The sequence below is a fragment of the Prionailurus viverrinus genome, chromosome A2, assembly GCF_022837055.1.
Source record: "Prionailurus viverrinus isolate Anna chromosome A2, UM_Priviv_1.0, whole genome shotgun sequence".
NCBI lineage: Eukaryota > Metazoa > Chordata > Mammalia > Carnivora > Felidae > Prionailurus > Prionailurus viverrinus.
The window spans coordinates 9,987,091-10,000,705 of NC_062562.1; the positions used below are offsets into that span (position 1 = coordinate 9,987,091).

The window sequence follows — 13,615 nt, forward strand, 5'->3', positions numbered from 1 at the left end:
CAGCCTTATTTCAGTTTTCTTCCTCTCTCCACCCATCACAGGCTAGCACCCCTCTAGCCAATATTCACATTTACCCCCCTGAGAGATCTCTCTATACTACAATTACGTTACTGTCCACCTTCCTGATTTAATGCTTTCATCTGACCTCCCCCGAGAATGAACCCCAAATCCATATTTCCAACACTTGGCTTGCCTCCCCTGACTGACCCAACAGCTTTGCACTCATGCTGCCTCACCCACAACAATTCTACCGACACTGAACTTGGGTTGTAGCTTCATCTCAAGCCCCAGTGTCAAGACTCTGAGCCCCTACACACCTGCTTCCCCTCTGGTTGGAATCATCCACTGGTCAATTTGGAAGTTCTCGCCTCTTCTGTCTTGAAACTCCCATCTCCTCTTTCAGACAGCAAGGAGTCGTCTCCTTCATGAATGTGTGTGAGTGTGTGTGTGACTGTGTGTGTGTGTTTTGACATTCCCACAAGAAAAAAAAAGACTTTCTTTTGTGATAATTTAGATGTGGTGTTATCACTGTAATTTTTATTTAATTCCATATATGTTTCCCTGCTAGACTGTGGGTGCCCTGGGCATGTTATACTTACTCCCATCCTTTACCCCAGACATAGTTTGGTTGGGGACAGTGGTAATAAATACATATTGAATGAACAAATGAGAGATTGTGCTCACAGGAGTTGTCAATGAAAGGAGAGGGAACACAAACAGGGAGCTACCAGCACAGGAACAGAGAAGCAGGGAGAGGAATGTTTTCCATATTCTGAGACTGGGACCATTTGTGGGGTCAGGGTGTGGTTTGCAAGAATAAACTAGAATAGAAAAACTAAGGCACAATAGAAAATATCAGAGCACGTCGTACGTGGTCAGGGTGCAGACCAATCACTCGTGGTTCTCCTTGTTGAGTTATATGTGTGTACGTGTGAGTGTGCAAAAACGTGTTTCCTTTCTTCATATGTCTATCCCTGAGAACATTGTGTCAGATACACATTTATTTCCGCCACTCTGCTTTCTTCATTTAATGTAAGATCCAAATGAGCAGGACCTCACTTCTTTCATTCATTTTTTTTGCTGTTTCATAAAGGTGTTCATTTATATAGTAACACATTTTTAGAAAATGGAATTTATAAAATACAAGGAATAGCAGAGAGAAGAAAACTGGGATAAATAGTGAATTCAAAATAAACTTATTAATTAAAATCGAGTTAAAAAGACTCTTCTGTAGGAAAAGATATAAAATAACAATTTCATCACATTGACACACGTCTCAAAATCAAAATGGAATAGGCAAAAACCTCAAAAAAGAATAGGAAAACAAGAATTATGATTATAACTGACTTTAAAAATAATGCAGGGAGCAGACTATAAAATTATAATTTCATTCTATACAAACCTAAGTGGGGTCACACACACTTGTGAGAAACATATAAGTTGAATGCAAGAGAAATTCACGTTTCCACAGGACGGCAGAAGGACGATTGCTAGTTTAGAAAATAGACCCAATCACAAAACAAAAGGTGGCAGTGAGGAAGCACAGATGGGAGGTAGGTGGCAATACATACAAAAGGCAGTTTCTGACTACAAGGCACATAGAAAGCAATGGGTGGGGGAGAAAATATGGCCGACTGGTAGATTTGACCACTCAAAGTTTATAAACTCTCACACCACCCAGAAAATGTATCTGTACATACATACAAGAATTAAACAGCAAATAGTAAACTTGGCTTAAAATTTGCAATTTTTTTTTTTGCTTTTTAAAGTCTTTATCTAAATTCTAGTTGGTTAAAATATAGTGTAATATTGGTTTCAGGAGTAGAATTATTTGTGTGAAAAAATGCAATCAAGAGGAAGGAAGAAAATGATTCAGCAGGAGCAACAAACAAAGAAAAGAACACTCAGACTCGATGTAAAAGTCAAAGAAATTACACTGATAATTTACGACAGGGAAAGTAAATGGCCAATAAACCCCAACATAAATTCGTCCTCCAGGTAATAAGTTCAAAATAAAACCCTCTAGCATATGCCTGTTCGAGTTTTAAATAAACTTTTTAAGTGACCTAATGCAGAGAAGATTCTGTGAAATGTATGTCTCCAGAACTGCAGTTGCCAGGTCGTGGCTCCCTCCATTGGTCTGGACCTTTCTAAAAGATACAGAATATGCTCCAAAATACCCCATCTTAAAAATATTGTTTAAATTCCCTCACTGCACCTCCTTCCATACCTAATAGTATATTTTTATATTTCCTTTAACTGAAAACTCTTTGAAAATGTTCAGATTATCCTGGAAGACAGTACCCGGCATTCCCTCGTTGGTCGCATCCAACTGATCTTTTATTCCCACCACTTAATTTTCAACAATAATCCTTACATTGCTAATTTCAACAGACACTTCCTTTTTTTCACATCTTAAATAAATTGATTATAAATGAGTGGGTTGGGCACCTGGGTGGCTCAGTCAGTCAAGCGTCCGACTTCAGCTCAGGTCATGATCTCGCAGTTGGTTAGTTCCAACCCCACATAAGGTTCTGTGCTGATGGCTCAGTGTCTGAACCTGCCTCAGATCTATGTATCCCTCTCTCTCTGGTCCTCCCCCACTCACACTCTGCCTCTCTCTCTCTTTCTTTCAAAAGTAAATAAACATAAAAAAATAAATGGAGACTGGGTGGCTCAGTCAGTTAAGCGTCTGACTTTGGCTCAGGTCATGATGTCGCAGTTCGTGAATTCGAGCCCCACGTCAGGCTCTGTGCTGACAGCTCAGAGCCTGGAGTCTGCTTCAGATTCTGGGTCCCCCTCTCTCTGTGCCCCTCACGCACTCTTACTGTGTCTCTGTCTCTCTCTCTCAAATATAATTAAACATTAAAAAAATGAAAGAGTTCACTGTGCCATCAAATACAATGCACTTTTGTCCCCAAGACCAAGATGGTTAGGCTGTCAGGTGACCTCAGAGGAAAGCTTTCAGATTGCATTCTCTCAGAACCTTCCCTGGAATACCTGCTGAGTTCTGAGACTCACCTAGATGGGGTCTCTGAGAGGAAGGTCTCCAGGTGGAAGTCAGAATTCCTCCCTGTTTGTTGATGATGGAAAGCAAGCTCTATTCCCAGAACAGGAAGGAGTGAAGCATTGGTCCCCAAACCAGACTTAAGAATCCAAATGCAAAGACCATGTCTCCTCCGGCTTCAGATTAAACATGTTCTGGATCTGCAGCAGAGGAGGTATTTACAGCTCCTTATGTTTGCTGCATCTGACACAGCAAAATGTGTCTGAAACGTTAGACACATTTCCCATTGTTACTCCAACCCCTGAGCCCATCTCCCCATGGGAACTTAGCTGGACAGAATGGAATTTTTTCCTGTAGATTCCCTGTTCCCAAGAGATCAGATTAGAATTCAGGCATATCCAATTGTTTTTACTCCTCCTCAAACTTCCCCGGCTTGTCTAACATTGAAACTTTTCACAGACATGAGTGAAAGTTTCTTTTTCCAAATCTAGGACTCAGGAACCTGTCTTGACAATGCCCCTTGGCTCTCCGAAACATTGAGTTGTGGTGGGAACACAACTCCTGATAGTCTAGAAAATACCTATTCTTTCTTCAACAAGAAAAAGTGTGTTCCTTTGCTATACAACCATGGGTTTAATAATCCTTGGATTTGATATTCTTTTGACAAATCATCTGGGAGTTTCGTATGTTTAAGACAGGTTAAAAGTTGATGTTTATAAAACATTTGGTAATTCTAGGTGTATTACGAAGCTGTAGTCATCAAGACAGTATGGTACTGACACAAAAACGGACCCATAGAACAATGGAATAGAATAGAAAACCCAGAAATGGACCCAAAACAATATGGTCAATCTTCCACAAAGAAGGAAGAAGTGTTCAGTAGAAAAAAAGGCAGCTTCTTAAGCAATGGTATTGGCAAAATGGAGAGCAACATGCCAGTGGAACTGGACCACTCTCTTACACCATACACCATTCACAGAAATGAATTCAAAATGGATGAAAGACCTACATGTGAGATAGGAAACCACCCAAATCCTAGAGGAGAACACAGGCAGCTATCTCTTTGACCTCAAATATAGCAACTTCTTGTTACCCATGTTGCCGTAGGCAAGAGAAACAAAAGCGAACGTGAAGTATTGGGACCTCACCAATGTAAAAAGCTTCTGCACAGTGAAGAAAACAAAAGAATTAAAAGGCTTCCTACAGAATGGGAGAAGATGTTTGTAAATGACACATCAGATCAATATTCGTGTGTATGTGTGTGTGTGCGCCACATTTTCCTTATCCCTTCCTCTATTGATAGACACTTAGGTTGCTTCCATATCTTGTCTGTTGTAAAGAATACTGCAATAAACATAGGGGTGCATATATGTTTTCAAATTGGCGTTTTTCTTTTCTTTGGAAACAGTAATGGACTTATTGGATCATGTTGTCGTTCTATTTCCAAGTTTTGAGGACCCTCCATACTGTTTTCCACAGTGGCTGCATTCCCATCAGCAGTGTGTGAGGGTGCCTTTTTCTCCACTTCATCACCAGCACTTGTTTGTTGTGTTTCTGATTTTAGCCCTTCTGACCTGTGTGAGGTGGTATCTCCTTGTGGTTTGATTTACATTTCCCTGATGATGCGTGATGATGAACATCTTTTCATTTTTCTGTTGGCCATCTGGATGTCTTCTTTAGAGACATGTCAATTCAGAACCTCTGCCCAATTTTTAAGTGGATTCTTTGGGTTTTTTGTTGTTGTTTAGTTGTATGAATTCTTTGTGTATTTTAGATATTAACCTTTTATCAGATATATCATTTGCAAATACCTTCTCCCATTCAATAGATCAGGTTTGTTTTGTTTTGTTTTGTTTTCTTCTCTCCTTTGCTGTGTAAAATCTTTTAATTTTGATGGAATCCCAATAGTTTATTTTTACTTTGTTTCCCTAGCCTCAGGAGACTTGTCTAGAAAAATGTTGCTATAGCTGATGTCACAGAAATTACTGCCTGTGTTCTTTTCGGGCAGTTTCATGTCTCACATTTAGGTTTTTCATCCATTTTTGGTTTTGTGTATGGTGTAAGAAAGTTGTCATGTTTCATTGTTTTACATGTATCTGCCCAGTTTTCCCAGCACCATTTATTGAAAAGACTGTCTTTCCCCCATAGTCTCACCTTTTTAAATTTTTTTAAAAATTTACATCCAAGTAATATATTAAACCCATTTAGTCATGTTTTATTTCTGGGGTCTTTATTCTGTCCCACTGACCTATGTGTCTATTTCTGTGCCAAAAGCATACTGTCTTGATTACTACAGCTTTGAAGTATATCTTGAAACCTGGTGGGTCTGTTCTTTTTTCTCAGGATTTCTTCGGCTATGCAGGGTCTTCTATAGTTGCATACAAATTTTAGTATTATTTGTTCTAGTTTTGTGAAAACTGCTGTTGGTATTTTGATAGAGATTGCATTGAATCTGTCGATTGCTTTGCTTTGGGTAATAATGACATTTTCACAAGAATAATTCTTCCAATCCATGAGCATGGAATATCTTTCTATTTATTTATGTTACCTTCAATTTCTTTCACCAGTGTATTATAGTTTTTGGAACATAGGTCTTTCACTTTTTGGCTAAGTTGATTCCTAAATATTGTATTCTTTTTGGTGCAATTGTAAATGGTGTTTCTAAATGTTTTTCTTTCAGCTGCTTTGTTGTTAAGGTACAGAAACGTTGCTGATAACTGGGAATTTATTTTGTATCTTGTACTTTACTGAATTAATGTAATACATCTAGTAATTTTATATGTATGTATGTATGTATGTATGTAAAATCAAGTTAGTTAACATGCACTGTAGTGTTGGTTTCATGAGTAGAACCCAGTGATTCATCACTTGTATAGAACACTCAGTGCTCATTCCAATAAGTGCCCTCCTTAAATACATGCCCATCACCCATTTAGCTAACCCCCAATCCACCTCCCCTCCAGGAACCCCTGGCCTATTCTCTGTATTCAAGAGCCTCTTATGGTTTTACTCCTTCTGTTATTAACTTATTTTCCCTCACTTCCCCTATGTTCATCTGTTTTGTTTCTTAAATTCCACATATGAGTGAAATGATATATTTGTCTTTTTCTGACTGACTTATTTCGCTTAGCATAATGCACTCTAGTTCCATCCACATTTCTTTCAAATGGCAAGATTTCATTCTTTTTGATCACTGAATATTATTCCATTGTATGTATATATACCACATCTTCTTTATCTATACTTCTAGGAATGTTTTGGTAGATTCTTTTGGATTTACCATGTATGGTATCATGTCATCTTCAAATAGTGACAGTTTAACTTCTTTACCGATATGGATATCCTTATTTCTTTTTCTTGTCTGAATGCTGTGGCTAGGACCTCCAGTACTATGTTGGATAAGTGTGAGTGGACATATTTTCTTCTTCCTGACATAGGGGGAAAAGCTCTCCACTTTTCACCATTGAGTATGATGCAACCTATGCAATTTTCATAGGTGGCCTTTATTATGTGGAGGTATGTTGCCTCTAACCCCACTTTACTGAGGTTTTATCATGAATGAATGTTGAATTTTGTCAAATGATTTTTATTCATCTATTGAGATGATCGTATGATTTTTATCCTTCATTTTGTTGATGTGTATAACATTGATTTTCAAAATATTGAAACACCCTCGTATCACTGAAATAAATCCTACCTGATCATGGTGAACGATCTTTTTAATATACTGTCGTGTGTGGTTTGCTAGGATTTTCCTGAGGATTTTTGCATCTATCTTCATCAAGGATACTGGTCTATAGTTTTCTTTTTGGGGGTGTCGTTGTTTGGTTCCAGCATCAGGGTAATGTTGGCCTGATTGATGTATTTGGAAGCTTTCCCTCCTATTCAATATTTTGGAGTAGGTTGAAGAGAATAGATACTAACTCTTTGTTAAATGCCTTGCAGATGTGGCATTTGGGTGGCTCAGTTGGTTGGGTTTCCAACTTCAGCTCAGGTCATTATCTCATGGTTCATGAGTTTGAGCCCCACATTGGGATCTGTTTATTGGGCTCTGTGTTGACATCTTGGAGCCTGGAGCCTGATTCAGATTCTGTGTCTCTATCTCCAAAGGCAAGGGGATTAAAAGCAAAAATTAACTATCGGGAGCTCATGAAGATAAAAAGCTTCTGCACTGCAAAGGGAACAATCAACAAAACTAAAAAGCAACTGACACAATGGGAAAAGATACTTGCAAATGATACATCGGACAAAGGGCTAGTATCCAAGATCTATAAAGAACTCTCCAAACTCCACACCCGAAAAAGAAATAAGCCAGTGAGGACAGATCAGCGACCTTTTACCTGCAAAGTATAGAAATGGTCCCCAGAAATGCCAGTTCTTAAGCCTCCCATGGACAAATGAATTTGAGGCTCCATATTGGAATGGCAAGTTTCTGCTGTGATTTACACAAACATAAAAAATCTGTTCAACAGAAAGCAAGGCAGAGAGTGGTGGTGGTGGTGAATGAAACGGATGAGGCAGAGCAATTATCTAATCACCTTGTGTGGTTCCTGAGATACTGGGACATAAAATAAACTGCCATTGCCTTAATAGTAAGTTAAAGGAATAGAATATGGAAGATCAACGAAAGTGTGAGCATCCACTCTGTGAAACTGACACAGCCACTGAATAAATACATCACGTAATCAAACAAACAAATGAACACAGTGATCACCAGCCCTGCACTAGATTGAATTGGCTCTCCAGCGAAGACAGGTTGATGAACTTGGCTTCCATTCTTCTGACCCTGTCATTCATGGCGCACCAGGCATTGGGCTCACCTGGCTGGGGTGTCTGACAAGGTCTCCTTGTGACAAGTCTGAATGCCTCCCTGGACTGCAGATGGTAGGGACTAAAGCTCTGTTCTCAACTGAGACAGCAGGACAGAGTAAAGCATGGGCCCCAGCCGTAATTAGGGCCTGGAAGAACAGAGGGAGACCTTGTCCCTTCCCATCCAAGTTCACACAGGCTGACAGGAGACCAGAGAGTATTTACAGCTCCCCGTATCTGCTCATTAGGCTCATTTCCCTCTTGGTACCCCAGCCTCTGATCTCATATTCCCAAGTGGAAAACTGCTCTGGACACAAGTATTTTTTCCTAATGAATCTCTGTTCCCAAAAGACTAGGTCAGAGACCAAGTGAATGCAGTTCTTTTTTTCCTCCCCTTTTCCCTGAACTTGTCCCCTTCCATATGTGTAAATCGTCTGGCACCTTATCTCAGCTGAGACACACTTTCCTCCAAGTCTAAGACCAAGGAACCCTCCGGGATTAGTCCTCTTTGTCTTCCAATCATTGCCTGTCCTAGGGACCCAGCTGTAGCATTTCTAGTACTGTATGTCTGTCTGTCTATTTGTTTTTGAGAGAGAGGGAGAGAGAAAGCATGAGTGGGGAAGAGGAAGGGAGGGAGAGAGGGACAGAGAGAAGCTTTTTTAATGTTTATTTATTTATATTAAGAGAGAGAGAGTCAGAGAAAGAGGGAGAGAGAGAATCCCAAGCAGTCTCTATGCTCAGTGCAGAAGCAAACTGGGGCTCATCTCCAGACCATGGGGTCATGTCCTGAGCTGCAATCAAGACACAGAAGATGAACCCACTGAGCCCATGAGGTGACCCAGTGTCTACTGTTGTTCTCAACAGCACCGCTGGGAATCTACCCAAGGACACAGGAGTGCTGATGCACAGGGGTATGTGCATCCCAATGTTTAGAGCAGCGCTTTCAGCAACAGCCAAATTATGTAAAGAGCTTAAATGTCCATCAACTGACAAATAGATACAGAAGTTGTGGTTTATATACACAATGGAATCCTACTGGCAATGAGGAAGAATGAAATCCTGCCATTTGCAGCAACGTGATGGAACTAGAGAGTGTTATGCTAAGTGAAAGGAGTCAGGCAGAGAAAGACAGATACCATATGTTTTCACTCATAGGTAGATCTTGAGAAACTAAAGAGAAGAGCATGTGGAGGGGAAGGGGGAAAGAGAGTTAGAGGGAGGGAGGCAAACCATAAGAGACTCTTGAGGACTGAGAACAAACCGAGGGTAGGTGGGGGGTGGGGGAGAGGGGAGAGAGGGGGATGCGCATTGAAGAAGGCACTTGTTGGGATGAGCACTGGGTGTTGTATGCAAACCATTTTGACAATAAATTTCATATATTAAAAAAAAGAAAAAATAATAAAGCAGAGAAATGATTTCTGATAATAAAATTTGGGTGCCACAGAGATTGGTTTCAAGACAGTTTTTCTGTCACTTGTTTTATAAGACGTTAAAAGCTGTCATTTGTTCCCTTGTTATAAAATGGTCCTTAAATATAACAGATGTATAGAGATCTAGTTATGTACTACAATGTGAGCTTAACATCTCACAGGGAGTTTGGATTTAATCTTTATAAAATCTTATCCCTGAGATTATGAACTACATTTTACGATGTATAAATGGTGCTTGGTGATGTCTAGTCATCTGTCTAAATTTAATATCTGAGTATGTGGTGTCCCTTGAGTTTGATTCTGTCAGGATGCTTCTGGTTCTCAAACTTGGAGCCGTGGTTCTCAGCCGGAAATGAATTTTCCCCTGGGACGTCTGTCAAAATCTGAAGGGAACCTGCCAAACACCTACAGTCCACAGGAAAGCACCCCAAAATACTGTTATCCTGCCACCAATGTCCACCATAAACGGTGAGAATCCCAGCTAGACCAGCATGTCTCCAACTTCACTGTGCCTGTGAATCCATACGGATCCCACTACAAGTGCAAAATCTTAGCGATTCTGCATTTCTCCAAGCTCCTGGGTGAGTCTGAAGTGCAAGTCTGAGTCTGCGGACCACTGTTTGATTAGCAAGAAGATGATCCTGTGTTAGAGATAAGTGTAGGTAGTGTGAAGGCTTCTGCACCAACTCTTGTCCTTGCGTGCCTGTAATTGTGAAAGGATCGTGTATTCGCTCATTCTTCAGGCTGTGAGAAATCTGTGTTTATTGCTTTTATAAGTGAACAAAATAATACCCTGATGAGCAAGCCTTTACACTAAGGAGAATAAGGCACCATCAGATATGCCCACATCCTAATCTCCAGTCCCTTTCACATGTTATTATTATTATTATTATTTTTGCAAAGAAGGATTTATGCAGCAGAATGAACAGGGCTGCTCGTCAGCTTGGGCGACTTTGAAGGACGCGCCCATTTGTGCAGAAGAACTGGTAACCCTGAACCACACCCCAGCAGGACATGCAGTTCTTGGGTGAAGCGTCCTCTGATCAAGCAGATGGAAAAGATTTCAGAGCAGAAAGGATGTATTTTATAGATGGTGCTGATACTGTGCATTCGCCATCGCGTGGGATTTGTGACATATATCAGGAAAGGGAAGCTATTTCGTGTAACAACGGAAAGAATCATATGAGCGGATCACATTAGAAGTTTTCAAGCAGAAACAGGAAGATAACTCAGTGATAAAACGTAGAAGACACTAAGCAATCCTGCGCCTGGATGAACAAACTCCCTCAGTGGTGAACACCATCTTCCATGCTTTAATAAATAGGTGCATAGCACGAACTGTGATTTTTTTTTTTAAAAATGAGAGAAACATTTTGTGTGTCACGAAATGAGTGTTTCGAATGTTTGCCTCCTCATATTTCTGGTCAGGCCGATACGAAGAAATATCAGGTCGAACTGTTTCTTCAAATTTGACGTTCTAAGTACACTCGACTGGGAGATCTAGATTAGCTAATCAGGTTTTCCCAGTGACTATGGTAGAATTTCTGGACCCCGAGGTGAATAACAGAATAAAACCAAGAGACCGCTGACAAAGCATAAGGGCATGTTTAGTGCAAGGGACTGAAATAATGTATTTTCCCCGGGTCCATTTCGAACACAACCATGTTGAATAAACATTTCGTCAGATGTGTTCCACAATCACCAGATAAGCCCTCGGCTATCCCGAGTCACGAAGTACCTCTTCAGAAAGCCCTTTATAAACTAGAGACTGACACATGAGTGAATCAGGTTTTCCCCTTCAGCCCACACATTCTACTCAATACAATTCTCCAAGAACGTGTGAACCCAACACCAGCTACCCACCCTGGCCATGGTCCTTCATAAATCCAGATCCCTCAGAGGCTCCCTCTCTTTCTCTCTTCCTCTTGACTCTCTCTCCCCTTCTGAGACCTCCCAGAATGACTTTTGAGCATCGCATGTGTCCTCCAGCATACATGAGTAATAAACCTGGGTTACTAGAGTTCTCCGATAGATGTTGCTGACATATGTCCTGCAATCACAATAAGAACCCAAGGGCTGGTGCAGCCACAGCATAGGCTGTGGTCAGGGAAAGGTCTGTGGGAGTGTGGACAAGCACATGGGCGCGGGTGAGTACTTGGGCTTTCCTAGCCAGAGCGGGGTGTGAATTGCCTGAGGCTTGAATGGAACAATGTTAGAGTCCACTTCATAAGGTGGAGTCCTAAAGGAAGTGAAGGAAAAGACTGAGACACAAGGTGGAAACTGTGCTTTTGTATTCTCCTTGACAGTACAATGATGAAAATGGCTTACTGATCAAGTGTAGCTTTATTCCGTATGAAGCGTATAACTCATGATAATGATCTCAGGAAATCTAGGGGAAATTACCCGGCATGGTATAAGTCATTTGAGGTGAAATTAATTTTAAAAATTCCAACTAGTCCCATGTGAGATACAGAAATTTCAGGCATTTGTGTCCCAAGGTTGGAGTAAACTTTGGGGACGTCTGAAAATAGACAAAGAAAAACCGTCTGTATTTCAGTCACAGTAGAAACTTAATAAAGTGAGTTCCTTAAATGTAGAGAGAAGTTGATCAAACAAATGGAAATGCCAAGAAAGAAATAGAAGGAGTAGATCCTACTTCCACAGTCTGATCAAAGATTGGGAGTTCCTGACTCTGAGGATTTGAGCCCTTCATTCATGGTCATGTCGTTAGCCTTTGGATGATTGGTTCTTATATCACTGGATCCCAAGTATTCTTTTCAGAGCCCTCTTTATGTCTCTGTTCCTCAGGCTGTAGATGAAGGGGTTCAGCATGGGTGTGACCACCGTGTACATCACCGAGGCTGTGGCACTTGACTGTGACCTCTGGGTAGCAGCAGAGCTAAGATACACACCTAGGCTGGTACAATAAAATAAGGAGACAACCGACAGGTGAGATGCACAGGTAGAAAATGCTTTATACTTGCCCTGAGCTGATGAGATCCCACATATGGAGGAAACTATCTTAGAATAAGAGTAAAGGATCCAGAAAAGCAGACCACCACCCAGCAGCATAGCTGCAAGGTACATCACCACGTTATTAAGAAAGCTGTCAGAATAGGCAAGTTGGATCATCTGATTGAGTTCACAGAAAAAGTGGGGGATCCCTACTTCTGTACAGAAGGACAGCCGCAACACCATTAAGGTGTGTACCAAGGAATGCAGGACACTCGTGATCCAGGACACCAGAACCAGGAGTCCACAGAGCCTGGGGTTCATGATGACCGTGTATTGCAAGGGGTGACAGATGGCCACAAACCTGTCATAGGCCATCACACTCAGGAGAAAGTCGTCCATCCCCGCAAAGGCTATGAAAAAGTTCATTTGTGTGATACAGTCTTCATAGGTTGTGACTTTGCTCTGAGTCTGGATGTTCCAGAGCATCTTCGGGACGGTGGTGGAGGTGAAGCAGATGTCTACAAAGGACAGGTTGGCAAGGAAGAAGTACATGGGGGTGTTGAGGTGAGAGTCAGAGCTGACGGCCAGGATGATGAGCAGGTTGCCAAACACAGTGATCAGGTACATGGAGAGGAAAAGTCCAAATATGAGGGGCTGCAGTTCTGGTCTCTCTGAAAATCCCAGGAGAAGAAATTTTGATATCCGTGTAATATTTTCTGGTTCCATGAGGTTGCACTGACTGCCAGAAAGAGGCAAAGGACATCATTAATTTTCACATGAACAGTTTACCCACATAGTTGAAATGCTACCATTTATATTGTGCAGTCAAGAAGTTCATTTCGGTATCTTGTCCCTTTTGCCCCAAAGGACTGTCCTTATGAAGAGATTCCCTCCTGTTTCATCTCAGGTGTTTTGGTCTCATTCTCCACACTCCCCAGCAGAGGTCATGTATTTTACTGTTTTACTAAGAATATCTTTCCTGCATTGGGGGAATATGTACTGAGGGTCAAACATGTCCCAGGCATTGTCTAGGCCATGAGCACAGGATACAGAAACCAAAAGCCACTATAATCTAGTGATGGAGAATGAATAGAATCAAATACAAATATTAATAAGACATCACAGGGTGTCAAGTGCTATGAAGCAACAAAAGCAGATATAAAGGAGAGTGTGGACATGAGTGCTATTTTGTAATCAGTGTTTGGTCAAGACCAGTAAACCAGGTGACATTTGATCAGAGACCTGCAGGGAATGAAGGCAGGAGCCCAGAGCCTGTGTGGGGAAGTGTGTGATGGTAGAGGGAATGGCCTCAGCTAAGGCCCCGAGGATGATACTACTTGGAGCTATTTGAGTCCAAAACAGGAAGCATTTATGGGAAGGGGATTGAGCAGGAAAATGATCAGAGATCGTGTCA

At 41.2% G+C, this 13,615-nt stretch overlaps 1 protein-coding gene across 1 annotated transcript; it reads right to left on the reverse strand.

Annotated features, from left to right (window-relative positions):
• Positions 1–12,000: 12,000 nt before the first annotated feature.
• Positions 12,001–12,933, reverse strand: LOC125160395 (olfactory receptor-like protein OLF4). The gene has a single exon (XM_047849325.1). It carries the CDS (start codon positions 12,925–12,927, stop codon positions 12,001–12,003), a length of 927 nt encoding a protein of 308 aa, XP_047705281.1. The 5' UTR covers positions 12,928–12,933.
• Between the last annotated feature and the right edge of the window lie 682 nt (positions 12,934–13,615).

Coding starts and splice junctions, on each gene's coding strand:
- LOC125160395 (XM_047849325.1), bottom strand. CDS start 12,927: ATGGAACCAGAAAATATTACACGGATATCAAAATTTCTTCTCCTGGGA.